The sequence below is a fragment of the Gambusia affinis genome, linkage group LG21 (assembly GCF_019740435.1).
Source record: "Gambusia affinis linkage group LG21, SWU_Gaff_1.0, whole genome shotgun sequence".
Taxonomy (NCBI): Eukaryota; Metazoa; Chordata; class Actinopteri; order Cyprinodontiformes; family Poeciliidae; genus Gambusia; species Gambusia affinis.
Window position 1 is genome coordinate 17,457,200 of NC_057888.1, and position 27,364 is coordinate 17,484,563.

General features: G+C 40.2%; 4 protein-coding genes across 6 annotated transcripts in view; 2 read left to right on the plus strand and 2 right to left on the minus strand.

Annotated features, from left to right (window-relative positions):
* The window catches only part of prkdc (protein kinase, DNA-activated, catalytic subunit), a 41,519-nt gene extending 37,305 nt beyond the window's left edge, over positions 1 to 4,214 (plus strand). For both annotated transcript variants that reach the window (XM_044104612.1, XM_044104613.1), the window contains exons 77-86: positions 357 to 564; positions 721 to 788; positions 872 to 1,092; positions 1,245 to 1,337; positions 1,912 to 1,989; positions 2,102 to 2,173; positions 2,254 to 2,455; positions 2,538 to 2,726; positions 3,112 to 3,251; positions 3,716 to 4,214. In XM_044104612.1, the coding sequence (XP_043960547.1) occupies positions 357 to 564; positions 721 to 788; positions 872 to 1,092; positions 1,245 to 1,337; positions 1,912 to 1,989; positions 2,102 to 2,173; positions 2,254 to 2,455; positions 2,538 to 2,726; positions 3,112 to 3,251; positions 3,716 to 3,920 (1,476 nt within the window). In that variant the 3' untranslated portion in view covers positions 3,921 to 4,214. The remainder of the gene's footprint in view (positions 1 to 356; positions 565 to 720; positions 789 to 871; positions 1,093 to 1,244; positions 1,338 to 1,911; positions 1,990 to 2,101; positions 2,174 to 2,253; positions 2,456 to 2,537; positions 2,727 to 3,111; positions 3,252 to 3,715) is intronic.
* A 366-nt stretch (positions 4,215 to 4,580) lies between these two features.
* Positions 4,581 to 14,520, minus strand: garem (GRB2 associated, regulator of MAPK1). Of its 2 annotated transcripts, none has more exons than XM_044104615.1 (6): positions 14,138 to 14,520; positions 13,469 to 13,609; positions 12,544 to 12,674; positions 10,164 to 11,333; positions 9,463 to 9,617; positions 4,581 to 9,377 (listed from the first exon to the last, which is right to left on the minus strand). In XM_044104615.1, the coding sequence occupies exons 1-6, from the start codon at positions 14,277 to 14,279 to the stop codon at positions 8,537 to 8,539; spliced, it is 2,580 nt and encodes an 859-aa protein (XP_043960550.1). In that variant the 5' UTR covers positions 14,280 to 14,520; the 3' UTR covers positions 4,581 to 8,536. The 2 variants fall into 2 exon arrangements, with proteins under 2 accessions (XP_043960550.1, XP_043960549.1); XM_044104614.1 differs by having other exon boundaries at positions 4,582 to 9,380; positions 14,138 to 14,517.
* ncf2 (neutrophil cytosolic factor 2) lies at positions 14,101 to 22,773 on the plus strand. Its single transcript, XM_044104617.1, has 16 exons — positions 14,101 to 14,194; positions 15,968 to 16,162; positions 16,433 to 16,515; positions 16,685 to 16,793; positions 17,601 to 17,735; positions 17,820 to 17,927; positions 18,093 to 18,152; positions 18,750 to 18,793; positions 19,778 to 19,919; positions 20,737 to 20,805; positions 20,963 to 21,017; positions 21,106 to 21,143; positions 21,239 to 21,378; positions 21,472 to 21,577; positions 22,447 to 22,564; positions 22,647 to 22,773. Exons 2-16 carry the CDS (start codon positions 15,989 to 15,991, stop codon positions 22,736 to 22,738), a joined length of 1,473 nt encoding a protein of 490 aa, XP_043960552.1. The 5' UTR covers positions 14,101 to 14,194; positions 15,968 to 15,988; the 3' UTR covers positions 22,739 to 22,773.
* Positions 22,731 to 27,262, minus strand: dph2 (diphthamide biosynthesis 2). Its single transcript, XM_044104616.1, has 7 exons — positions 27,149 to 27,262; positions 26,810 to 26,978; positions 26,590 to 26,702; positions 25,787 to 26,007; positions 25,023 to 25,703; positions 23,242 to 23,424; positions 22,731 to 23,095 (listed from the first exon to the last, which is right to left on the minus strand). Exons 2-7 carry the CDS (start codon positions 26,957 to 26,959, stop codon positions 22,968 to 22,970), a joined length of 1,476 nt encoding a protein of 491 aa, XP_043960551.1. The 5' UTR covers positions 26,960 to 26,978; positions 27,149 to 27,262; the 3' UTR covers positions 22,731 to 22,967.
* Positions 27,263 to 27,364: the final 102 nt, after the last annotated feature.

The following is a 27,364-nucleotide window of genomic DNA, read 5'->3' on the forward strand; positions in this document are numbered from 1 at the left end:
CAAGAACTACATTTGTAACAAGCTAATTAGCTAGTTGACTAGTTAATTTAAGTGGACTACAGTCACACTGAATCCCTTATGTTAGTCTGTTTCTGCTATAGCAGTTTGTACCTCTTTTGTTGATTAATTTACACTGCTTTTTAATTAACAAGCTAACAGGCTTCAAATTGTTTTCATGGTCCTTTTCCGGAGAATAATCAGCACCAAATTATGTAGTGAATTTAGTAAAAGTTTTGATGCGTTTACTTTACGTTACATATCATCACCGTCTTAAATTAAGTCGATTTTTGCAAAAAAGTCACTTGTCGTATTAAAGAAGACAGAAGGTGACCTTGGACTCTTCGTTGTCCTTGCAGAAATTCTCCAAAGATGTGGAGAAACTCCTGGGACCTAATGGTTGCAATGTTTTCGAGAAGAGGAAAAACAAAAACTTTTTGCAAGAGGTGACTAAGCTGATGGAATCCATGCGTAGATTTCAGAAGGAACCGGGGAATCTGAAGGAGTACTCGCCCTGGCTGAGCGGCTTCAAAGCCGACCCATTCAGCAACGAGCTGGAGATTCCAGGTTTGTCAACTGGATTTAAAGTGAACTTGTCTATTGCTTGTGGTTTTAATGTCTATCTATGGCATTGAGTCCTATGCCTTGTAGTTATCATAATCCTAATGTTATGTATGTGAAAAGCATACTTTGTAATGCTTAGTCCGCTTTTCTTAAATGCAGGACAGTATGATGGGAGATCTAAACCGCTACCGGAGTACCATGCAAAAATAACTGGCTTTGATGAAAGGGTAGGCATTTCTCCCACATCCACCGAAAACCGGAACATATTTACATGTCCAGTAGTAACCTGGCGCCTGCATACGTCTCGCAGGTAAAGGTGATGTCTTCCATGCGTCGCCCAAAGCGCCTGATCATCCGCGGGGACGACGAGCGGGATCACCCCTTCTTGGTAAAGGGCGGGGAGGACTTGCGGCAGGACCAGCGCATCGAGCAGCTGTTTGGCGTCATGAACATCGTGCTGAGCCACGATACGTCCTGCACACGCCGAGGCTTGCAGCTCCGCACTTACCAAGTTATCCCCATAACCACCAGGTACTGGACGCAAATGTTGCTGATTCATTTATTCATTTTACTACATAGACTTCTAGAGGGTCCAAGTAGAACGCAATCAATCAACGTCCTTCCTGTGGCAACATATTTGCCTCCTACTGTAAAAGAACTATAAGGTTTTATTTCCTTTCCAGAATTGGTCTGATTGAGTGGATGGAAAATACGTGCACGCTAAAAGAGTTCCTGGACAACACAATGACGGTAGACGAGCAGCAAAAGGCCCAAAGGTACAGTGTGTGTATAGCATTACCAAAATGAATGTTTAACTTTTCATCTTCGGTACTATGGAAACGTCACTCAGATACATGGAAAGCTAATTATTTTATTAAATAAATCAGGTCTTATTCAAGTATTACTGCACACCGTTTGTCAGGTCTTAAGTAGAATCAGATGATACAGAAATAAAGATGGCAGGGCCATACCGGAACGGAAAGAAAATCGGTCTAAACGGAGTCCGGTGTTTGAAGGAATATACTCTTTTCTGAAATACACGCACTGGAGAAGCATCTTAAGTTTCATCTTAATATCGCTCATTCGACCAAGATTCACGATGGAGCCGAATCAACTTCTCAACCAAAAAATACTGATATTCTATGAAGGCGAGGCTGTGATGACAGAATACCAGAGGCATATCGGAGAAAAATTGCAACGTGAAAATGTTGCCCTTTTATGTTCTCAAAAGATGGTCGGCCCTTCTGATACAAGAGAAAACGACTTTAGATTAAGTCATTAATCGATAACTTGTTTATCTAAACGTGTTACTTATTTCTGAATACAATCAGCTGCTTCCTTCTGTTTCAGGTGTGGTGAAATCTATCATAAATGGCTCTCCACCTTTGGTGAAGATCCTCCCATCAGCCTGTATGGACTGTCATACAGGTAAGTTGGTTGAAGATTGCGTGTGCTTCTGGGGCTCACATGGGAAAGTGTCTCCGTTGTATCAAGTGTGAAATTTTAATCCCACTTTTTCATCTGCGTATCTCCTTACAAGGAAAGCAAAACGTGACAACGCAGTGGGAAATTTCCTCAAAGTCCTGCAGCACGTGCCCAGCGATCTGCTTAAGTACGTCAGAAACTTCGCGACGGATGTAGCGATTGGCGTTGGCCTGTTAGAGATCGTTTGGTCTTGTGTTTTATGTTTAGGAGAGCTTTCCTGAAGATGTGCAACGGTCCGGAGGCGTTCCTCTCGCTGCGATCGCACTTCATCACCTCCCACGCTCTGCTGTGCGTGAGCCACTGGCTTCTCGGAATCGGAGACCGCCACCGTTCCAACTTCATGATCAACATGGAAACCGGTGGTATGATCGGCATCGACTTCGGCCATGCGTTTGGATCGGCCACACAGGTACGCCCAATGACGTCAAACGTACAGATAGCGTAAACGTAGGACTCTAGGTCTGAATGTCGAATGTTGCGTTTACTTCCAGTTCCTCGCGGTGCCGGAGCTCATGCCCTTCCGGCTGACTCAGCAGTTTGTGAATCTGATCCAGCCGTTGAAGGAGTCCGGTTTGATCCAGAGCACCATGGTCCACTCCCTGCGAGCCTTCAGAGCTGAACCGGACCTGCTGCTCAACACCATGGATGTGTTTGTGAAGGAACCCTCACTGGACTGGAAGGTAACCAAAACACCTGCTGAGGTTTCCATTAATAACACGACTGTGACAGAGCTAACCTCAACTGAAAGAGACTTTTTTTCTCTTCTCTTCTGTTGCGTTTTGTTGTTGCTCTTTCTTCCATTTCGTTATGATTTTGGATGTTAAAATTATGATTTATCTCAGTAATCTGGTTTCCTGCAGTACAGGATACTAACATAGGTCAACCTTAAATATAACCTCTTTTATCCTTTTCCAAAATAGATTTTCATTCTGGGATTCTTGTTGTAATGTGCAAAAAAAAAAAAGACAAAATCTTAATATGTTTGAATTAGTTTAAATGAGAAACTCTTTATTTTCAAAGTACAATAAAAACTTTTTTTTTCTTTTCTCCTTTGGTTTTATGCAGAACTTTGAGATGAAACAGCTGAAGAAAGGAGGAACGTGGACCCAGAGCGTAAATACCAAAGAAATCAACTGGTTTCCTCTGCAGAAGGTGAACTTTGCCAGAAGGAAACTAGAGGGCGCTAATCCAGCCACAATAACCAGGTACTTTCAAATCGTTGTGTGTTTTATGGGATTTACTCTGATCTTAAGGAGTTCATATTGAAGGCCAAGTATGATAATGTAGTTTTTATTAAATGTTTTCATTATGAGTACATCAGCTGCTATTTGAATGCCCTTCTACTGAATGACCTGCAAGATTTCCTTCAGGTGGTAGACGTATAGAGTTTGGCAAAAAAAAGTTTCTTGCCTCTTTAACTTTCTTCAAATTTTGACAAACACATTCTCCATACATTTCTAATGAAAGCCAAATATCCCAAACTTTTTGAGTAGTGTACACGGTTTATAAAGTCTCTTCCCAATGCTTGGGGGAAAGAATAGTTGTCCCACCATCTAGGGCAAGGCACTCTCCTTGCACAGAACATTTTTTATACTCAGCTACTACAAAGACTGTTACTATAACACTGCAAACATATTATTTGTGTCCCATGATGCGTTTATTTCATCAGCGAGGAGCTGAAGCTGGGTTTTGAAAGGGATCTCGCCTTCCAAGGAATGCAGGCAGTGGCTTTGGGATCTGAGGAGCACAATGTCCGGGCGAAGCTTCCAGCCGCGGGCCTGTCTGTGGAGCAGCAGGTGGACTGCCTGCTGGACCAGGCCATGGACCCAAATGTGCTTGGCAGAGTTTATGCGGGATGGGAGCCATGGATCTGATGTGAATCACTGTCCTTAGTGTTTACAATAATTATTCTGGATGAAGGCAAATGGAAAGTAATTACTGGGAAATAAATTTTTTTCTGTGATTGGAATGGTGTTAAATGTGAAGGAGAAAAGGCATGTTTGCAAGGTTAGCATTTTGAAACAGACACGTTGAACTGTCAGTGTCTTTTATAGAAGTGGAGAAATTACTGCATTTTAATGGAAATGATGGTCAAATGTAACACTGGAGTTGTAATACTGTAAGATCAAGGTAGGCATTCTGGATTTCAATAAAATGCTACAAAGTCATTAGTGTACGAAGTTGTTTATAAAACACACAACTTCTGGTTTTCTTCTTAAAGAAAAGCAGAACTCTTATGACATTTCAAGTGTCGATCGTCAAACAGGAAACGCTCGCTGTGACTCCACAAGAAAGCAGAACTATTGACACACTCGTTCCTGGTAAGCCTCAGAGTGATCTGCAACACAAACATGAAACACACCGAGGAGGAAAAAGTTCTTTTCTGTTTTATCAGACAAAAAAAAAAGGAATATTTTGGGCCAGATCAGGGGCCTCATGCATACAAGAGTGCGCAGTTTTCACACTTAAAAACTTGGCGTACAGAAAAATGTTGGAAAGTGCGGCGCACAAAAAATTTTGGATGTGTAAAGCCGTATGCACGCACGTGGCTGCGCACCTTTCCTTTATAAATCCCAATTAGCAGAAAATTGAACGCAGTTGCTGGTCCACTCTGTTGCCATATGTACTATTTATACTAATTTACATATGTAAATTAGTATAAATACTCGGAAGTCCGCCGCCACGTGAGGCAATAACCATGGCAATGTCCTTGTTTGTAGCAGTATAAATATTTATAACTATATATTTAGTTTAAACGGTGCATTCAGGACACATAAGGTCACCTCACAAAAATAAAAATACATTTTAAAAAGAGAGAGAAAAATCCAAATAAATAGAGATCCTGCAAATGCCATCGGCGCACGGACCAATCTTTGAGACAAAAACTGAGGAAAAGTACTTTTTACATTCGTGAGTTTTTCATACTTTTATTTTTGTCTTTATTTTGTGTGAGAATAATGCGGTTCAGTTTCATCATTGACATTTAAACAATAAAATATTAAAATGATGAAAACACATCGGGTTTGAAACTTCTTGGCCTAAACAACATTGAACGTCGTCAGATTTCAGCGTATTTAGGTGAGTTCTGACGCTGCGTAGTTTGATATTGTCCACAGAAAACGTTTGCTTGGCTGCCGCACATTTTCACAAAAGTGTGCGTATATTTACACAAACTTTAACGCAAAGTTAATTTTTATACATGCCGACTTGTGCGTAAAATATGGCGCAGTCCATTTTTTGTGCGCACGCAAGCATTTCGCATGTGGCCCCAGGTCATTTATCGGATTTGACTGAGAAATGCTTCGGAATGCGGTATCGACATCGTTTTTGTGCCGCTCTGTTGTTCCTTCTTCTCTTTAAAGAGCCTGCGTTATTATACTAGACATTACAATCCATATAACATAATGTAAAAAAACAAACCCGCAATCAAAGCTTATTAATAATTTCCTTTAATGTACATGTAGTGTGACTGATTCTTTCAGGGGTTTTCCCCCCTAATAATCAAAAATTATTTCAGTCAGGAAAAAAAAGAACCCACATCTTACAGTTACCAACAAGAATTCACACAATATCTCAGTGAAAATAATTGCAAAATTAGTAATTATTTACTTAAAAAAAAATTATACATTGAAAAAAAGAAAATAAAATCAAGTAAAAGATGTAACAACCCATGGCAATAAGTGTCTCAGAGGGGGTACAACAGTCCTGACTGGCTGCTGAACTGGTCTGCATATTTACAGCGTTGCAAAAGTATTCACACCTCTAAAAACGTTTTCACACTTTGAACGTGGCAGCCACAAATCTTATGTTAGACCAACACATTAAGAGGAAAGTGTTTTGGGATGGTTTTGGCATTTCTTTCTCTTTTTTTTAACAATTTTACAAAAACAAAACAAAACAAAAAAAGTCAACTGAAAAAGGAGGCATGCGTTGTTATTACTCACCATTACTCTTCAAAAATACACCGAAGATGTGACAAACGTCTCATGTGGCGTGAATACTTGAGCAAAGCGCCGTAGCATCGCATTCAAAAAAAAAAAAAAAAAAAAAAAAAAACCTGAAGCCGCTACTGACGCACACAAGTATTTCATAAAAGCAGATCATTCTGAGTTTTTTTTTTTTAGCTTCAATGCCCCTCAGAGTTTTAGGGAAAAGGTGGTGAGGGATGGGGATTAAAATAACAACATGGCTCCCGTTGAGGTCTGTCGACATCATCTTGAGTAAAACTGGCGAAACATGGAGCCAGAATTAAAACTGCTAAACCTCCTTTTAAGGGCTTTTCGGTTAAGGCGCTGAGAGACTCTTTGCATTAGAGGACACTTTGGAACAAACAACAGTGACAAGAAAACAAACGTACCGTTGAAAAAAAAAAAAACAGAAAAGAAAATGTAGTGCATTTACTCGCAAAAAAAAACAAAAAACAAAAAAAACAATAGACACTTCAATACGCTTAAAATCGACTGCATTATTAAAGTATAATCTGCCAAAGTGCATGATGCATAATTTATCCTTGATGACGAACAGCGTCGTGCCTCGCCTCCCTGTTCGCTTTGGAGTTGGGACAGAATTTCCCTCGCTTTACGTCGGTGGAATTCGTTACAACCTTAGAACTGCATCGAACGGAAACAAGACTTGCATAATAAAAGATTCGTGTGTTTCCTGTTTCCGAAAACAAAGTGAGGTTGGGTTATATGCGCTAAACAAATAAGCTTCTCAAACCACGAATGAACCAATGTTCTTCCGTGTAATACTTTTCTGTGAAGCATGTTTTTGTTCATTTCGCATTTATTCACACATTTTTTTTTTCATAGTAACTTAATGCCACAGCTTTTTCGAAGAAACCTGAACTGCACTACAGTACCGAAAAAAGTTAAAAGGATGAGCTTAAAAATCTCCCTGTATTTTAGGCATAGAGTAAATAATAAAAAAAAACCGAACCAACGCTAAAACCGAGTTAAAAAGTATCAAATAAAACAGGCAACGCAATAACATTAACATACATTTTTTTTCATGTTGCGACTTGCACAGTAACTTAGTTAATTTTTTTTTTTGCATCCCTGTCCTTACGAAACAAATACCACACACACCTAAATACTATTAGTGCTTCTCCAACAAAATATTAAAGACAGTTCAGGATTTCTGAAGTGAGGTTCTGTGGTATAAGCAGTTGATATCCCACCCGGAGTAGATTAACTCCTTTGTTGTCGTCTTCATTTAGCATAAAATTGGATTAGTTGGACGTGGAGGCTGGAGCTTCAATGCTTGTTCAAGAGCATAAATATTGTAAAATCTCTTGTTTTTCGAAGCAGATAAATTTCAAAAGCACTTTCAGACTACAAAAATTCTTTGTAGCTACATCGCTCTCAAAACCAGGTAGTGAGTATCGTTTATGGATGATGACAATGGGCAGAAAAGTGAGCAGTCGGCATAGATTATCGATGTAGAAAAAAATGGGTGAGCCAGGATAGCCATGGCTGCTGTTTGTGAGCATAAAGTTTTATTGGAATCGTTTTTTGTTTTTTTGTTACATTTTGTGTCTATAATTCAAGTAATAAAAAACCCCAATTATTTTAAATATACAGAAGGCCATAGAGAGCACAACCTCTGTACAAAAATTAAAGACTGGCTCGATTTCTAGCACTAAATAACTTTCAAGGGATGCAACATGGGTAACAGCAACATTGGTATTCTTGTTATCTAGCTTAATAAGACATATTAAAATGGATTGACTTTTAGTTTTTATTGGAGCTGTTTAAAGGTTTTAGTCTGCTTTGGTCTCGAGATAGCTATTAGCTCTTGACTCGGCGACCAACTAAACTGGAATTGCGTTGCATTTACTTTTTTTTATGTACACTGCCATTTTGAATAAAATAGACAGAACTGAAAATTTGAAATAAAATTATACTAAATGAAGACACAGAGAAAGTTGGCTATTGCGGGTAAGATAAAGAGCTTTTCTTATATTGCAACAAAACTGCTTGAAAAATCATGAGCTCTCCCTATAATTAGTGAATAGTGTATTTTTGGATTTAGTTTTAAAAAAACATTGTTTATTTAAAAAGAAACATTTAGTTTACGCTACTGTTTAGACACATGAAGTTTGTGCTCTTAAAAATCTTAATAGTTTAAGATTCTAGCATCCTATAGTTCTTCACATTTGTTTTCGTCTGTATTTCATTTGACTCAAATAAAAACAACATTTTTGTCATAAATAGTTAGTGGGTCGCGGATGAAAACACGCCAGGATTCTGACATAACTATATGTCTTATAACGAAAGTGCCAATTTGTTTCACTCAGTTAAAGTCGCAGACAGTCCGAGGGTTTGAAGAAACGACCAAACCGCGGTACGTTTCGATGGACGTAGCGACGGAAATAAGTTCAACATATCAAAGAAAAATCCCAAGCCTGCTTGCGGCTTGCTGTGCATAGCGTGTATACTTGAAGGCATTATGTTCTCAGCTTTACAACCATTTTTAGTGTTTCATACCGTTATATCTTGGGTCTCCACCCGTTTATGAACTGCATGAGTTTCTTCACCTGCAGCTTGCTTAGGCGGAAGTCTTCAGACAAAATCTCCTCGGTGAGCTGCAGGAGGAGATTCCCATCGATCTTCTCGGACACAAACAGGGAGACTATGTCGTTGGGCAGGCCGATGAACTTCAGACACTTGGACACCTCTTCGATGGAGATGCCGGACAAGTTCAAAGGCGCGGTCCACTGCGCGGTGGGAGACACAGAGGGACAGTTTAGAGTTGCAGAGCTGGAACAAATCTCATTTGTGCCCGGCTCGGTTTGAACGGCGGCTCGCTGCGACTCGTCAGAGACAGACTCCGTCGGGAAATCTGGGCACTTCTTGATGGCGTTGGATTTAGGTGTTCTTGGTGGTAAAATGGGGCAGGATAAGCTCTGCTTAGTGTTCGATTCTTCTATTGGCTTGTTCCGGTACATTTCCGAGTTGCAGCTTGAAGATTTAGTGCAGATCTGGTCAGTGGGGCCTTTCTGCAAGCTGAACTCCCCGCGGCGGCGTGCCAGCTCTCGGCCCTCGTAGTCATCCAGACTGATTGCGCAGGTTTTCGAGGAACTCGGAGTCCTCTTTCTGGGGTAGCTGAAGTAGCTCCGGCAGCTCGCGGGCACAAACTCGTCCATGCAGTGAGCGTCTCCTCCGATAAAGTTGTTGGGCCAAGACAGACGGGATGACACAGCATCCAACGGCGGGCCTCCGCTGGGCGAAGTGGCTCTTTTCTCCGCAGTGCCGGCGTTACCCCAGCTGCAGGGATAGCAGACGTGACTTTGCTCTTGTAGCTCGGCTCCCTCTTGCTCAGTTGCTCCACTGCTAATGAAAAATGACAAGACTCATTTGCCAAATAATTCTATTAAATCTCCAGCTCCCCTCCTAGAATGCTTCTGATTCTTACATGTTATGAAGACCAGATGAATAATAGGAAAGGGTTGGACTTGGAGACCGAGTGTCCTGCTGGCGGGGCTTCGACGGGATGGGCACCGACGGTAGGTGCTTTATACTTCTGGGAGGAATGGGTGGAGCGTTCAGAAGACGACATTCCTCCTTCACCTAAAAGGATATTGGATTAATTTGAAAAGAGTCAGAAAGTTCCAAGTTTTCTATTTGAAACTTTCTGTAGTAAAGCAAGTGCCAATGGGAAGCCATACCAGAAGAATATTAATCAGAGGTTGAAGAAGACCATCACCCTACGACGGTATGGTTTAGGTCAAAGCATATTCGTGAATTAGACCGGTTCAGTCAAAGTCCAGACATAAATGCAGTTAAGGATTTTTGGTAAAACTCAAAAATGATTGTTCAAAGATACCATGGATTATCTGTAGAAGTCCAAAGCAGGTAGAGACACCAGAAACACAACAGGTGCCTGAACATTTTCCTTCCACTTCACATCAATAAACTACTTTGTGTTGTGGTGTAACATACAATCCTAATAATGACCTTGAAGTAAAAATACTGAAGAACTCTACATTCATCAATTAGAGAAAGAAAAAAAAACCCTAAGCATGAAGACACTGAAGAGTTAAACTCTCAACAGAAGCAGTTTGACTCTGTTTGACTCAAAAGACAGAGTTTATCAAAGAATGGCGATCTACTCACAGCTTCAGACTTTGGTGGGACGGGTGGTGGAGTAAGTGGAATGTCCAAACTGGTTCTGGCACCAAGAGGACATATGACTGGATACAGTGCGGCCGTTGTTGCACAGTCGTCATTGGCGACTCGTACGCCTTCACCTGAGGAAGGCTTTGGACTCTGCCTGTTCAGGTGATCCAACCACAACTCCTCATAGGGAACATCCAACTTGCTGAGATTTGCATGTTGGCTCGTTAAGTCCGGCAGTTCAGGGAACAGGTGCTCGTTCTCTCCGGATTCTGAATGGCCGCCGTCGGAAGGCGGAAGAGCCCAGTCTCCGCACAGTGTCATACACCCCTGCAAGTTGACTTCGCTGTTCCCGTGCAGGTTGCTGCCGTACACACACACCGAAAGTCGGTGGAAAGACTGCGTGAGCTCGTCTCTGGCGTAAGTCAACGAGCTGGGCACCTGCTTGTGGCCGGGACACCCATTGGAGCTGCCGTTCCCGCTGCTTTTTTTCGGGCTACTGCCCTCTTCGTTCCAGTCGGCCCGCACGTCCCGGACGGCCCGAGAGTAGTCGTCGATGTCGAACTGCTCCTGGCAGAAGGAAAACCAGCGGTGCACCATGGTCTCCAGCCACAGCTCTCCCTGCAGCAGCTCTTCCGGAACGATGAATCTCGGCATGGCCATGTGGAAGGGGAAGTAGGTGGGGATGATCTTGTTGCTCCGCAGGACGCAGCACACCACCACCGTCTTGGTCTGGATGTTGACCAGCTTGTAGCGGTGGCCCTCGCGGATGAGGTGGAGGTCGTGCTGGTTGCGGGGCGGCGTGCCAGGCACGACCACGTTGACCGGGAGGCGGGTTTTCTCCACGATGTTCCGGATGGTGTGCTCGCCGAACTGCATCTGCAGCTCCAGCGGACTGCAGGTGCTGAACCGGCCCTTGCACTGAAAGGGCAGGCTGATGCTCTCGTTGGTGCGGTGGTTCATGCAAATCAAGCAGGGCATCTTCCCGCGGCCAATTTTGCTGATGGAGTTGAGCTTCCCGATCTTCTTGAAAATGGTGTTGAGCCTCGACTTTTCTTTAGAGCTCTTGGCGTAAAGGATCTCCGCCTGACCCATTAAAGTCAGTTCATCACCAGTACTTAGTGTTATGTTGTAAACTTCTGTGTCTTCATTGCACTCCCCTGACGCCATCTGTGAACAAAAGTTAATGAACGTGAAATTTGTCTTAAAATACATCCACAGTAGCAGCTTCTATTTAATTGAATTACCCTTACAATGTAGTGGCATCATCATCTGGCATTTAAGGACATAGTAATCTTTTCTGGAAAAATATCTCCATCATTATTCTGGCATTGTCATAATTCTTCTACCAACAGAAGGCCAGTTCTTTTTGTTTTCTGGAGTTATGACTGATTGTAGTTCATAGAATTGCTCATATGAGTTTTTATAATATAAAGCTTCATGGCAGATGGTTTTCTATTATTTAGGTGACAATCTAAACAGTACACAGGTACAAACTGGTCCAGTCAACATTCCTAAAATGTAATTGGTTAAACCTATGTTTATCTTTAGTGCTTGCTATTATAAAGACATCTGGTAGAAACCGGTCCAGTGTCAAAATTGTTTTATTGTCTTTTACTTTAACCTTAAAAAACAAGTAAATAAAACACTAAATAATGGAGTAAGCATTAAGTACTTGGACTAAAAAGCCTGTTGTGCATTGTCATGAATGCTGAGATGATTTTGTCTCGTCAGACACTCCTTTTATTGCTGGAGTTAAGGCAAGCATAAAACAACTCTGAGAGGAAATGCTGTCCTTTGTAGGGCTCCACAGTTAAGCAGGAAGTCATCAAAATGAAGATAAACAAAAGGCTTTAAAACGTTTCAAGACAGCGAGTTTTCCCATCATGCTGTTATTACACTTCAGATTCTTTTTATTGAGAGCGATAATAAGACGATTTTGAAGTCCCTCCTCGACCAGCCATTGCTGCACACAGCCAGTCAGCTGTCTTAAAGAGTAACAAAAGGGAACATTTATTTGCCTGCTTGGAAATATACTAATTGAAAAAAATAAACATCTCCCCGATGGCATTTCTATTAGCATCCTAAGCAGATAGCCTGATAACATCCACAAATTACAACTACTACATTTTTATTACATTAAAAATCCTTCATTTGCTGAATGAATAAGTGGGGCCAGTATGACCAGGATCATTTAATAGTTTTCTTTCTGATAGTTTTTTAATTATTTATACTTCTATTTTTACTCGTTGCTATATTCTCATGAGGATAGTTCCCACAAATTCTCTCTACATATGATAGATATCGTCATACCCACCTTTCCTATTGAACCTGGCCTGAAGCAGCTTTAATCAAAGTCTGTTTAACGGGCTGAATGTACCTTAACATTGAAAGTGATCTCCTCCATGACGTACACCCTCTCAGGGAAAGCTTTGGCCACCTCCTCCACACTGTTGAAGTACTGCACAGGCTCCTTGACATCTCTGTCCTGCTCCAGCAGCTTAAACTGACCTGAAGTTGGAAAAAAAAAAAAAAAACAAAGCAAAGCAGTCAACGAACAAACAAAGGAATATAACGAAAAAAAGGTCAGCTCAGGTATCAAAAGTATTCCTCAAGTGGTGAACAGTCGACCGTACTGTCGATTCCAGAAATCCTCCTTCACTTTGATGGATTTTCAAAATACAAACTGCTACAGCCTGGTGTATGGCGAGAGACAAAGGTGGAGGTAGGAAGACAAATTACACAGAGCTGCTAGTCGTTTTATAGCATCTTTAGAGTCGCATTTACCTTCACAACTCATCAAAAATACTTATCAATAGCAATAAAACAAAAATATTTCAAATTATAATCGTCATTGCAGCGTCAGTGTGTGGAGAAAAAAAAAACTATATAAACCACAGGTCGGCTTACATAAAATATTTGGTAGAATAATACATTTAAAAATAAATACCACTGTGTTCAATTACTATAAATGGCCAGCAGGATGGACGTTTTTGACCATTGAGGGACAAATGGACATATATTAAGTAACAAAAACGTTAAAGAGTTGTGGGGATAACATTATGACGGCAAATATAGAAAATGTTGGTTAATCACAACAATTTCATCACCACATCAGCAAAAAATCTTAATTGCATTATTTCCTAATATTTTTCAGTCCCATTTCGAGGATATGGGCGCAAATTGTTTTTAAATAGTTACGACATGGAAGCCGATTGGGACGAAATTCTCATATGTGGGTTACAAACTGAACTAGTAAACTGCTACAGAGAAATGATACAAAAATGCTTGTTGCTGGAGCTTACCTTCATAATGAACAGGGATCTCTATCTTGGGCCCAATCACGTAGTGTCCCTCCTCCAGACTGTGAGCAGTAATAGTTGTCCACTGACGGCAGGAATGGATCAAGAGGTAGTCATTGTCTCGAAGCCCTTCAACTGACTGACCTGCACAAGTTATGGAGTGGCAAATATATTCAAAAAATCTAAATGTGCATCTTCACAAATTACAAAGGCTAAGTGATTTGTGCTGATAACACACAGGATGCTGTGAAACACATGTTATGACAGCAGACATACTTTCAAACGGTTTATTTTTTGCGCAAAATAATTATTTCCATTGACATCACATGCTTCATGTACATTAAAATTGCATTTCCGAGCGGCCTTTAGCGTTTAAAAAATAATGTCTAAACTTGTTCCTGCATTGTCTAGCTTCAATACTAACGAATTGGTTTTCACAGTGACACCACATCATTGTGCATTTTTATTGTTCACATTTACATTACTTTCTTCAGAATCAACATGGTGTGACCTGTCAAGCAGATGCACCATTTGCGTCCTACCAAAGAAAATCTCTAAAAATGTATTTTGCATAAGTCCAGCATTAATCATAAACCACAAGACTTAATTTTTACTGCTCACCAACGCAAAGATAATAGCTTGAGAAGTCAGTATAGTCACAATGTTACTCACCGTTATCCAGTTTGGCAATCTGGGGCAGCTTATATGTACTGACCAGCTGGTCTAAAGGTAGGGACGTCGTACTCCATGTAACATCTTTTAAATTGTTGTACAACATTGTTCCAAGGTCCATTTTGCTACAACTAGCTTCCATTAGCCAACTGTGGAGTTAGCTGAATGTAAACACGGCTACGAAGGGCTTCTCTGGGCCGAATAAAACAAAGATACCGCTTTTCTTACATTAAAGTGTCATATATCAAATAACATGACGCGTTTTATCTGTTGCATGTTTCCCTTATTTTCTACGTGCCTAAGTATCATAAGGGTTCGTTGTCCGAAAAAGTAGCAGAGCCATATTTGTTTAGCTAGCGACGGCTAACGGAAACGCGTACTAGGTCTTTCAAAACAAGAGCGATGTTTATTTAGAGCCTAATGAGAAACCTTATTTATAACATTTTAATGTATTTACACACATTACAATATCTAGCGAACTATTTTATACTTTATGTCCTTCTGGAAGTTATACTTTTTTTTTATATCAAAGGCGACATTTGACTATTTACAAGTAATTTATTTTGAAAGGTATAGATCGGAGATTGTATTTTGTGCTGCAAAGTTTGGCACAGTAGCTCATTATTAAAATAGATTAGGAGGTAATCATCCTTGACCTGTTTGGGAATATGGTGGCTGCTGCCGAGTTTAAATACGGTAGGTGGTGGTGGTGGCAGCATCATTCTGTGGGAATGCCTCTCTTAAACAGAAAAACAAAATAAATGATGCAACTTAGTGGGCGAAAAAAACCAAAAAACTGATTAATTACCTAGACAACATATTTTTGAAACCGCATATGTGACAATATGACATTTAGAAGCAACCTGCCAAGTTGCAAAATTGAATTAATTTAAAATTAAAATGTATTTATAATTTGCAATACTCAATAAATGTACTTGTTGCAATTATACAAAAAATATTATAATAAAATATTATTTTTCCATGTAAAATCAATCTACATATCAATTTCTCACCAGCTTTACTGGGTTTGCATTGGAATGCAATCAACGTCAGACCAAATGGGTAAGCCTGAGAAAAACATTGTCTCCTCAATTTATTTACTACTACTTATTTATTAAATGATGTGAAGTGTGTAACATGGGACATCATGGGCCAAATATCCTGCAGTTTAATAGAAATACTAATATCTAATAATTAATATGGATAAATAAAGGTGTCAATATTTTTTTTAATACATCAAATACATAAATCATTTATGTATAAATTGTAAAAAACAATTTGAAGTGAATGTAAGCTAAAAGTATGCACAGTTTTGAATCATAATCATCATAGCCAGTGACGATTATGACTCAAGCTGCCACAGGTTGCTATGCAGATTAACCAATCAGATATCAGAACACAGAGGCTGTTAAAAGTATTTTATCATGGACTGCAGCAGAGGTAATGTGAAATGATTAAAGAGGAAATATATATGGCTTCATCATAAAACATAACTGTTGAGTGTATTGTGTATCTAATCCTACGTTAATACAGCATACAGAGCTTATTTTATTAAACAAATTGAGTACATCATCCCATTTACAAGTATTTGTTCCATGAGAACTTTGGATTCTTCTTGTAACCTAAAATGATGTAGCAGCGACCCCGGATTTAAACACCTTTTTACGATGCACTCCACATATTTCAATACTTCAATACGATGTACTCCACCATCTATCATATAAATAGCACTTGTTGCGGTGCAGGGAAGCTGTCGACACTGTTACGTTGTCACCGCACTTCCTGATCGTACTGGTACAAATCAGAAGAGCTTCCCCAATTTGCTCTCAGTGTGCTCTTGGCCCGGCGAACATGTCTTTCGTGGACACCCTGCGGCAGTGGGACGAGGCTGTGACCTGCGCCGACAGACAGGACTGGCCGGAAGCCCTCAGCATCTTCCTGTCCATCCAGCAACCCAACTCCAAAATTTGTTTCGACATCGGCTGCCTCCACCTTCTCAACCAAGACCTGGACGCTGCTGAAAAGGTAGGTCTGGAATACACACAGAGTGAAGCGCTGGCCACATTTATCCACAAAGTCACAGATTCTCCCACCAATCAGAGGGTAAAAAAAAAAAAAAAAGTCATACAGATTCTGTTGGGGTCAGGGGTGAGATGAGGCATAAGGGATACAGCAGTGTTTGAAAGTGCGAGTCACCCTGAAAGAAGAAGTAGTTGAACCACTTTTGTTCTTTAAGAGGAAGTTACAGGAGTTTTTTTTTCTTCTTCTTCTTCTTCGTCTTCTTCTGTTTCTTAGGCGTTTGATTGCAGCATACGTAAGGATGAGCACTTGGCAGTCGCCTTCTTTCAAAGAGGAATCACCTTTTACAAACAGAAGAGGCAAGCAGCACAAATCATTTGAATAAATTGCCAACTTTCTGACTGTTTTATTGAAAATAAAAAAGAAACTTGGCATATTATGTTCCGTCCAGTTTGACTCTTGGGCACCAGTTATAGATGTACCTGTCAGCTACATGATGTGTTATTTACGCCGCCACTCTGCTTGAAGGTACGAGGAGAGCTCAGCAGATTTCCAGAGAGCTTTTAAAGCTCTCCGAAACAACCAGCTGATCGATTACAAGGCGCTCGGTCTCAGATACATCCTGTATACATGTGAGGTAAGCAGTTTATCCACTCAGCTGTTGCCAGAAAGAGCCCAGCTGACTGTCAGTAGTCGTAAAATGAGCAGCAGCATTTACTATGCCTTGCAAAATTACTCACATTCCCTGAGATTTTTTTATTATTATTATTATTATTATTATTATTTTTTTATTTTTTTTATTTTTATTTTTTTATTATTATTTTTTTTTTCATTGGGTCACACATAGTTTCTATGGCGATCAGATCCGTCGTCAAGGCCCTGGGCTACAAGAGACTTGATGTTAGATGTATAACCAATGACGCTGTTGTGATCAAAAACTGTTTATTTGGACGCATAATCGGAAAGTCAAAGTATTAGTTACCCGTTAGACATTTGAAATGGTTTGTGATTGATCTGCGAATAATATGGACAGATGTACACTCTATTCTGCTGAACAGTGCAACAGCTTACTAAGGCTATTATTGTAGATAGAAGAAGAAAAAAAAGAGTAAAATCCTACCAAAAAAAAGTTTTGAGATTAAACTCTGAAACTTTTTTTTTCTCGCAATTTTTTTGCTTTTTGAGTTTAGAACCATCCACATTTGTCTTTTTTTTAATAAAATTTTTGACTTTTGGAGCTCAGAAATGTCCAGGTGTTTTTTTCTATTAAACTTCTGAGGTTGATCTCAAACCTGCTGAGATTTTTTGTGGCAGAAATCTACTCCTCCTTTTCTTTTTCTGTCTACATCGTCCCTGGTGAGCCGTCATGAACAAAAAAGGGTTTAGAAATAAAAGAGACCAGCTTCTTGCGTAGCATGTGACATTGATAGTTTCGATGCTGCAGGTTCTCCACAATATAGCTCTGGCTGAGGCTCAGTTGGGCAACTGGGAAAAGGCCCAGAGAAACCTGGCGAAGGCCCTCGACTACAAAACAGAGGCCAAGCTCAGCGTCATCGACAAAGCATTGCAGGCCACTCTGGTCAGTCACCATGTTTCTGAATCGCATGTATTAAAACTGATGAAATCTTTGAAATGGGTTTTGTTTTGTTTTTTTCAATTGCAGAAACGGAAGCTTTTCAAGTTAGTCGAGTTCCCTTCAAAGACTCTGTTCAAACCGAACAAGCACTACGTAGCAGAGCTGGAGAAGAAGGACTATCTGGGCAAAGCGAAGGTATTACAACACGGCTGAGGAACAAACAGAGACGTCCGCTAACTTCTGCTATTTGGGAATTGGTGTAGATGACTTGTCTTTATGTGGTAGTCACCCAGTTCCTTTTTATTTCCAATGATTCTGCGGGAAAAAATACTGTGATTTTTGTTTGTTTTAAACCCTCAGGTTGTTGCCTCCGTGGTTCCACAAGACGAGTTCTCTGGATTTGCCCCGCTGCAGCCGCAGGTGAGACATGAGAAAAGATCCTGAATAAATTACACTAGAAATCCAAAATTAACCGATATATGACAGGTTTGGGTCGATGCAAGACTGTCACTTTATAAAAACATTCAGTAAGAAACAAAGATGACTCACGATAAAAGAAAAAATTTGTCTTTTTTTTTTTTTTACAATGTATGAATTACTAACTTTATACTTATTTTTTTTCCACTTATTAACTTTTATTTCTATTTTGCTGTGAGTCACCAGGCTGCACTCACGGTACACTAATACAGAAAGCTAGGCAACCTGGGGTTATGTGCTGGGAAAAAAAAGTTCACAACTTTCCCACTGCTAGCCAAACAGGAAGTGATGCGATAAAACCTTACCCACAGTTAGCCACTTAAATAAAAACTGAAAATTAAAAATCTGCAGCTGAAATTGATTATTTCCACACTGACTGTCTTGAACCCTTCACTTCCGTTTGTTTTGATGATTTTTCGGGGGTTTTTTTCTGCTGATAAAAATGTAACATTAGAATATTACAGCAGACGAATAAAAACCATTTGACATTCTGATGCATCCGGGTCTGTGTGACTGAGCTGTCCTGTGTTCTGTGTGAAGGTTCAAGATGGTCCAGCTGCTCCAAAAGAACCAGAGGTCCTGAGGTATGCAGCACACACTGGAGCGCTGCAGCACACACTGGAGCGCTGCAGCACACACTGGAGCGCTGCAGCACCCACTGGAGCGCTGCAGCACACACTGGAGCGCTGCAGCACACACTGGAGCGCTGCAGCACACACTGGAGCACTGCAGCACACACTGGAGCACTGCAGCACACACTGGAGCACTGCAGCACACACTGGAGCGCGGCAGTACCTAAAAACACACCATTGAATACAAATCACAGATATGATTCCTCAGAACATAATGCTGTCAAATTGTTACGTTTCTGTTCATAGCAAATTCAGGAGAACAATTATTTATTTACAAGGTATCTGCAAATTTCAGCAGTTAAAATTTAAGGCTTTTTAAGGTTCTTAATGCCCCCTTGAATTATATTTAAGATGGGGAAAAACTACAAATATAAGGAGTGTTTTGGGGGAAACCTGCTGCATTACAATCAAGCATAGCAAAAACTGCAAACTGAGCGTTATGCTAATCACATTCGATATGGCGCGCTACAGCCTTAACCCACATAGTGCCAAGCTTAAATGTTGTTTAGCCCTTGTTTATTGTCAGTCAACTGGTGATAAATTTACATTTACCCATGATAGACAAAGAAAGCTAGCAAGAGCCAAATAGCAACTAGTTGCTGGTAGCCACAACCGCCTGCAATGAAGATGTTTGACTGCCACTCAAACTTTTGCGTGACAAAAAAGTTTCATGAGAAAAAAAATAACATTGAAAAGTATTGCCACAACAAAATGTAACACCTATTTAAGGCCAACTTAACTGAAAATAAATTTAAGATATTTTAAGGCCTCATTTTAGACACTCAAATTTAAGACTTTTTAAGGATCCACAGACACCCTGCTTTAAACTTATTTTTGTGTAAGTAATGTGCGTAAAATCAACCAACAGAACAGTGCTTTCAACATTTTGCTGTAATATCAGATGACTCTGCTCTCTCCATGTTGCTGTTTTCGCAGAGCGTTGGAAGGGGAGGCACACACCGTGCTATTTGAGTTTGTTCCAGAGACCAGCGATGAGTTGGCCGTAGTGCCAGGCAACATTGTGTTTGTGTTGCAGAAAGGGGCCGACAACTGGGCATATGTGGTCTTTAATGAACGGGTAAGACCTCAGTCACGCAGTCTGTGCTCAGAATAGACGCTTGTATTGATTTCTTGTTCCTTTTTTTAAAATGCCTTTTAAAAAGGGTATGCAGGTTTCAGCAAGTCAAAATTAAGACTTTTTAAGATATTCTTAGCGTCACCTTAAATCTTAAAACCAAAAAATATACATAAATATAGGGGATGGTTGGGAGATCCTGCTGTATTACAATCAATAATAGCATACCACATATTGTGAAATTTCTGGGGTCTATTTGTGGCTACCGGTAGCACTTATGTGCATCTTACCCTCTGTCCGTTCATCCGTCCAGGGGTATATTAGCAGCTAGTTACCAGCAGTTACAACTGCCTGGAGTCACAGAACGAAGTGGCGATGTCTGCGTGTGACTCAAACTTTTGCCTGACAAAAAGCTACATATAGCTAGATTAAATAGTACTGCCACGACATAAGATCACTTAAGATTTCTAAGTAAAGTATTAAAGGCAAACTTGCATTTCTTTTGTGAATTTAAGACATTTTAAGAATGTGCGGATACCCTGTGTATATATCACCCTTTGGGCCCCTCTGGCAAAGATGTGTAAAGGTTAATCAAGCACAATTAAGGAAAACATTGTAAAAACCTGAACTTTAATGAAGACAAGTGAACATGCCCTTTAATCATAATAGATTACTTTCATCCACCGATGCGAGAAAAATGTTTATAAAGCTTTTTCAGACAACTTTACCAGCACTGCCAATTACTGTGGGAAGCACTGCAACACTTGATCATCATTCAGCTTAACTAATAAATAGTAATTCAGTGTGATGTCTATTACAGAAGGGACTCGTTCCGTACAACTACCTGGAGCCTACCCTGGATATCTCCCTGGGTTCTAAAAAAATCAAGGTGTTTATGTGAATCATTTCTTGTGCTGTTTGTAAAATTTTTTTTGACACATTTCAACTAACGTCTTCAAATGTCATTTGTCCAAATCTACATTTCTGCCCATACCTCAACCTTGCTGTAATTTTCATTTGTCTGCGTTTGCGATGGAAATCAACAGGGTGTGGCCAGACTTCACAGTCGAGACCCTCCAAGGATACCGGAGAAGATTCAAGGTATGGCATTTTTGATCAAACCGAGTTTGAAATCCTTTTTTCGATAGAGATGTAAACACTTCCTTCTTCTTCATCCTGTACCTGCAAGGTCTTAGTCCTGGCCGCAGCGGGAACACTCAGCAGCAGGTACGCCGACGCTGCTAACCTGTCCAGTAGTACAATGATTACATTGAGATATTTTAATTTACACATTTCTTCTCTACTGTTACCCGATCTCGCAGCCAGAGGAGAATTCTTGTTTTGTCAAAATCCGCTTCACCTTCAACTTTGCTGTATCGGTGCCGTCTGGGTCTTCTTACGTGGTTCTGATAGAGAAGATCAGTAAGAAGCTGAATCTCAACTCTACTGCCATCACCTTGAGGTACAAGCTCCGTTTAAACTGTCGTCTGTGTAATCTTTACGCCTGCAAAACTCGCATGTAACAATGCGTTTTTCTTGGTTTTTGTTTTCCCAGCTTGGATTCTCGGGGGAAAAATCTCATTGATAACAACACGGAGATGGAAGACGTGTGGAGTCGTGCTGAGGGTGGGCGCATCATCTTGTGGTGTACCACCAAAGAGGTAAGGTGGTGGTTCAGTTTGTGACTCGTGACTAGGGTTGCACCGATGCATCGGAACCAATCCTTCGTTTTGGGTGATCGGCAGATAGCAGTGAAACCGATCTTAACCACCTTCTGCCAAGTTCTGAAAACCAACCACTACCTGGGTAACACGTGCATTTGTGCAGCTACCAAGAGTCACCCCACTGTTGCCAACTTAGTGACTTTTTAGACAAAAAAAAAAAAATCCATATCGACCAAAATCAAATCGGTGTCTCCCTAATTGTTCCTTCCTCCCAATGCTGATTTCATAAGAGCATCAATTAAAATCAATATATTCAAAATTATGACTTCACGTACCAATATCTAATTGGTCAAGCAGCATATTTGATAATACCTTTTACTTTTAGAGTGGTATAAATGTAACTTTTCAGAAGGAAAAAATAATTCATATCGGAAGCATTTTAAAGATCGGTGATCATCCAGAAAAGTGCAATCGGTGCAGCCATGTTTGTGGCAGAACTTAATTAATCTTACATGCAAGTTTTCAATCAATATCTTATAAACGAACATGAACACAGTTAAATTTTTACTCGTGTAGAGAATGCTAACACAGTGATCCAGCACATTTCAAACGAAAAGCACCCCAGACTTTAAAGTTCTCCATCTTTAACATTCACTTGAAAGCAGATTAAAGTTCACCAAGAATCTATAGCAGAAACGTCTTCAGCGTTTTCCAACAAGACGCTTTTGTACTTTCAGAATCAAAACACATTTTAAATTCAGGCACGGGAAAAAAAAACTGACTAGATTCTTCAGTCATTCTGAAGTTTTGCCTTAAAAAAAAAGAAAAAAAAAGAAAAAAAGAACAAGTGCGTTTTGTAATTTCAGCAAAGTGATGGAAAGCCACAGAAGGAGGTTTACTTGGTGGCGCTTCATTCCTACGACTCTCCAAATCCAGAAGATCTGAGCTTCCAGGAAGGAGATAAAATCAAATTGCTCTCCAAAGGTGAGTTTCAAATCATTTCAACATGTTGCAAAATCTGTCATATAAGATAACATACACTCTGTCTCTCTTTTTCTCTGTGTAGTAAACCAGGACTGGTTGGAAGGGCAGTGTAATGGGAACACTGGTATATTTCCTGCATCATTTGCAGAAGAAGTTTCTGTGGATGGACAATAACTTAATGCAAATTGATTTTTTTTTTTTTTTTTATTGTACACAAGGCAGAAAATAAGAAATAATTGTAATCAGTGACTTGAGTCGTGTTCCATTCAGGTATTCATTTAATATTACTGAAATATAAAGTGATGCTGGGTGATATTTCAGAAAAATGGCAAACATTTATCTCCTAGTGATACAATTGTATAAATTTATACGGGGTCCATTCGAAAATGAATAAATTGTGGCATCATCCAGACGCGCCTTCGTCTTCGTAGGCAATAGCGATGCCTCTCCTGCCCTGCACTGCCTTTACTACAGGAGTTTCTCCCAGCTTCTGCTCCAGGCCTCGCCAGCTTCGACCCGCCAGGAAAGACGCTAGAAAACAACAATAAGAGCGTATTCACAAGGCTGTAGATAATCCACTGTGTCAAAGCTTTGGACATGCTGTTTTAAAAAAAATAAAAAATAAAAAAAAAGCAGCAATAAATAAGTATACTGTATGACTCTTGACTGTTCTGTACCCGCTGAGTTCGCCTCGGCCACAGTCGTAGTCTGGTTCCTCAGCACCACAGAAGACCCGAAGGAGGAGTCTGCGGGCTCGCCGCTCGGCAGCTTCCGACTCCGCAGCGCTCCGGTTATCAACGACACGTCGGTTTCGTCGTCGCCTTCCTGCTGATTGGCCATTGGTACGTGACTCTGTCCACCTGACCCAAAGATTTTTTTATTTTTTTTTTAAAAGCACGTTGATAAAGGGCAGAAATGGCAGACGTGAAATGATGTTTGCGATTTTCAATTTCCCTCAAACTAACGAGAAACATCCTGGTAGGAACTTAATTTGCAGCAGAGGGCAATCAGAACGCCGCTGAAGAGGAGGAAACGTTAATGTTCCTTCAGTAATGGGAAACCTCTCAGTGTTGTTTTTGTTAAAGCCGTCAAAATGTGATCAGGACTCCAGTTCATGCTCTTCTTCTTTTCTAAATTAAATACTTTTCCAGAGTTTTACAGCCAGTATCTGGAGCACTTAGTAAAAAATATTACAAAATGTATCTTTAATGAGTTAATTTTGATTAATTACATCAATTTCGTTACAAAATTTGAACAAAATCACATTTATTTTTTTATTCATTCATTTTATTTTTTAATTTTACAAAAGTTCTGGTCGCGTTTCTGGTACGCCGATAAATCTGACACACAAGCGAGGGAGACCAGAAAAGACTTTTGTTGTGAGCAAGTTGTGCTAAAAGGAGTTAGCCTATCAGCGAAGCTACTCTAGCCTAAAATATTATCAATGCTAAACATTTTCCACAGAAGTATTTTTCCAAAGAAGTTTCATGAATGGTCAGGGGTTCATAACACACCTGAAAGCTGATTGGGTATAAAAATCAGTTTGCGCTAATCTGACGGTTGAATAACCTAAATAGCAAATTATAAACAATAACTACATGATGCCCATATGTCTATAACTTAGCAGCAAAAAGGAATTTTGATTTGAAAGTGTTGCTGATATAGATTTAATTAAAATGCAATTAAGTTACTTTTTTTAAAATTGAGTTCCACCATAAATAAAAATACAAAAGCTGTAAAAGCTATAAAACAGAAGCTCATCTGCTATTTGAATTTATAGCAGATATTTCAGACTTTAGATTATGAACATGTACCAAGGGTGTGAATCGCATTGTGACATCTTTTTTCTTTTTTGACGACTGTCGTGTAATTAATGAGAATGTTTGACATTAACAGACTTGACTGATGTATGGATGAACGGACAGGTTGAGGTAGTCAGCCACGCCCATGTTTCATCCACATTGCAATGCTTTTCCCCGTCATGGCCCAATCAGTGCATTTCTCCATCATGCACCGACGGAGAATTATATTAGCACTCCATTAGTGCATGTTTGGTTTTTAATGTTACAAGGGATGGACGGACAAAGTGATGGATGGATGGAAGCATACTGACCTCAAACTGCGTTGGATTTTGACGGATGAATGAAAGATCGGATGGATTAACATTTTTTATGTTTACTGACATAATGCATAGAAAGATTAACTTTGAAAGGATAAGGATAGATGAACTTACTTCAAGAAATTCGTATTGTATCACATTGCCAAGGGGATTGGAAATAGAAAATATTTTCCATACTAAGATCTGGAGGTTCTACACTCTTCCGGACTTTTCAGGACTACATCGTAACCCTTGTGTATAAACTAATCTGATTAAATATACCAAACAATCCATTGTTTGGTTCGGGGCTAACGGCTCCTATTAGCTTCCAAACAATTACTCCATAAACTGCAATCAAACCTGGAAGAAGATGTCGGAAATCTGTGACGTATTCCTCGGACCACTCCCTCTTCCTGTTGCAGGCCACCTCCATCTCGAACGGCGTCACCACGGGCTTGTAGAACTCGCTGGAGTCCAGCAGCGAGTTCTCGGGACACGCGATTAGCACGAAGATGTCGATCTCCAGGAAGTTCGCTAGTTTGGGAACGTTGAGCTTCCCCATGGCGAACATGTAGCTTTTCTTGCCGGCTCTGTGAAGAGTCTCTTTGAGTTGCTGGATGATGGCGAGATAGTCGGCCACGCCCAGGGTGCCGACGAGGATGCCAACCACGTTGGCGTCTTTGGCCCTTTCGATGGCATAGTAGCGTTTCATGAGAGCACGGTTGACGTTCACAGACTCCAGCCTTCCCGTCATTGAGACAGGATCGAAAGAACAAAACGAGCAGCGATTCCAGGTCATCATGAAGTTTCGTAAGGTGGCTCCCTCCTGGCCTACGTAGAACATACGGTAATCCGATAGAGATGAGCCACTTTTTAAGGAGAACCGTCGTCCGAATTGACAAATGGTCTGGCTGTTGTCATCCTCAGTTGGACGAGTTTCTTTATCCATCCGTCCATGACTGTAACAGTTTTCCCCCTCGACAACAAGCTCAGTGACTACAAGGTTTGGGTACTCTGGTGAGAGGAGCGTCAGAAGATCGCCTGGAAAAGAGAAGAAGATAAAAAAATTTACAAAAGGAAGTGAAATTTAACCAAGAAATTTATGTTTTCCTGGGAAAACTTGCCGATAGCGTGATCGTAGTTGACGTCATAAAGGAGGAGGATGTGTGTCTGTGTGTCCGTGTAAAGGTCCCTGAAAGAGGCGGCGCACTTCTCCACATCCAGGGTTAGTTTCTCAAAGACGTACATGACAGGAAGTCGTTTGGACGGGCTTAGGCAGGTGTTGCCGTAGTGAACGATGCAGTCGGCGCTGACGTGTTCTGCTGCTACCTCGTCAACGCAGCAGCTGATCAATAAGAATGAAGGGAACCACACAAGTTAATTTCAGATAGGACATTATTTCATCCAACTTAAATTAAAAAAACAACAACCAAAATACAAGGTGTGTAATATAGATTCTAATTCAATACATACAGTCCCTCCAGTTCTTCACCCAGATCTCTATATTTTTTTTTTTTACTACTAATGCATTTCTGTTAATATCTTACAAATTTTCCTCAAAAATTGTTGAAACATTTGCTTTAAGTGACTGCTAACTCCCACCTGCAGGTGACCGTATTTCTTACTTTGACTACACTGCTGACTCAGCCTTAATTGATATGAAGTTCAGGATCTATATGGCCCCAATAAAAAATGTATTATTTAAGTTCTATATAGAATAAAATTGATGTCCAATCTGACTGTTTGCTGTTGTTTTCCATCATCTTGTTCTTCAAGACGTAGACTTTTGTAGCGCTTTAATGAGGAAATATCATAACAATTTATTGGATATATTTCTAAAATAGCGCCACAAAATCCGTGATTTTGTTTGCAAAAAATCCCAAAGAATAGTTGTGAAATACTGGAGAAGCTGAACAAATTGTAGTACCTGCCATAGGAGGTGTCTCCCAAAATAAACGTTTTGGCTTGACTGTTTCTCTCAATCTCCGCAGCCACAGCGGCCGAGTCGACCAGCAGCTCATCGGGAAACTGCAGAGCAACCTGGGAAAAAAACAAAACAAAAACCAAAACAGATAAACCACACAGGAACCACACTTATCTACCTTTCATCCACTGTTACAAACAACGTAACTTTTTTTTAATGCTACCTTTCCAAAGTGATGCTCGCTGATGAACTCGCATGTCTTCGTAATCTGATACAACTCGATGAGTTTTCCAGCAGGGGTGTTTTCCTTCAGGCTAACGTCAACCACACGCCGAATCACAGTCTCCGAGCTGCTACTGAACGCATCAGCCATGACAGTGAGCTACAAATGCCTTCGAAAACAAATGTTTTAAGGTTGACACCACTAGACGTAAATAATACAAAAACAAAAATAGTCAGGACGATCTAACACTGTCCCTGGTAGCTAAAAAAGTATCACATTTCTCTGTAACAATTATACAAATTGTTACAAGCTGGTATTTCCACGTAATATGTAACTTACAGCGAAGTATCATGTAGGTAGTTTTGCTACAATCTTTACATGCTTGTCGGAAATGTAAACACGTGTCCAGAGTACAACGGGAGGGAGAGGGAAAAGCACTTCCGGTTCAAGTACTTTTCAAAATAAAATCCAAACCTTTCTCGCGCTTTAAACTAGGAACGGGAAGTTGTAGAAAGTCACTCGATGACCAATTAACATTGAACCAATTTGATTAAT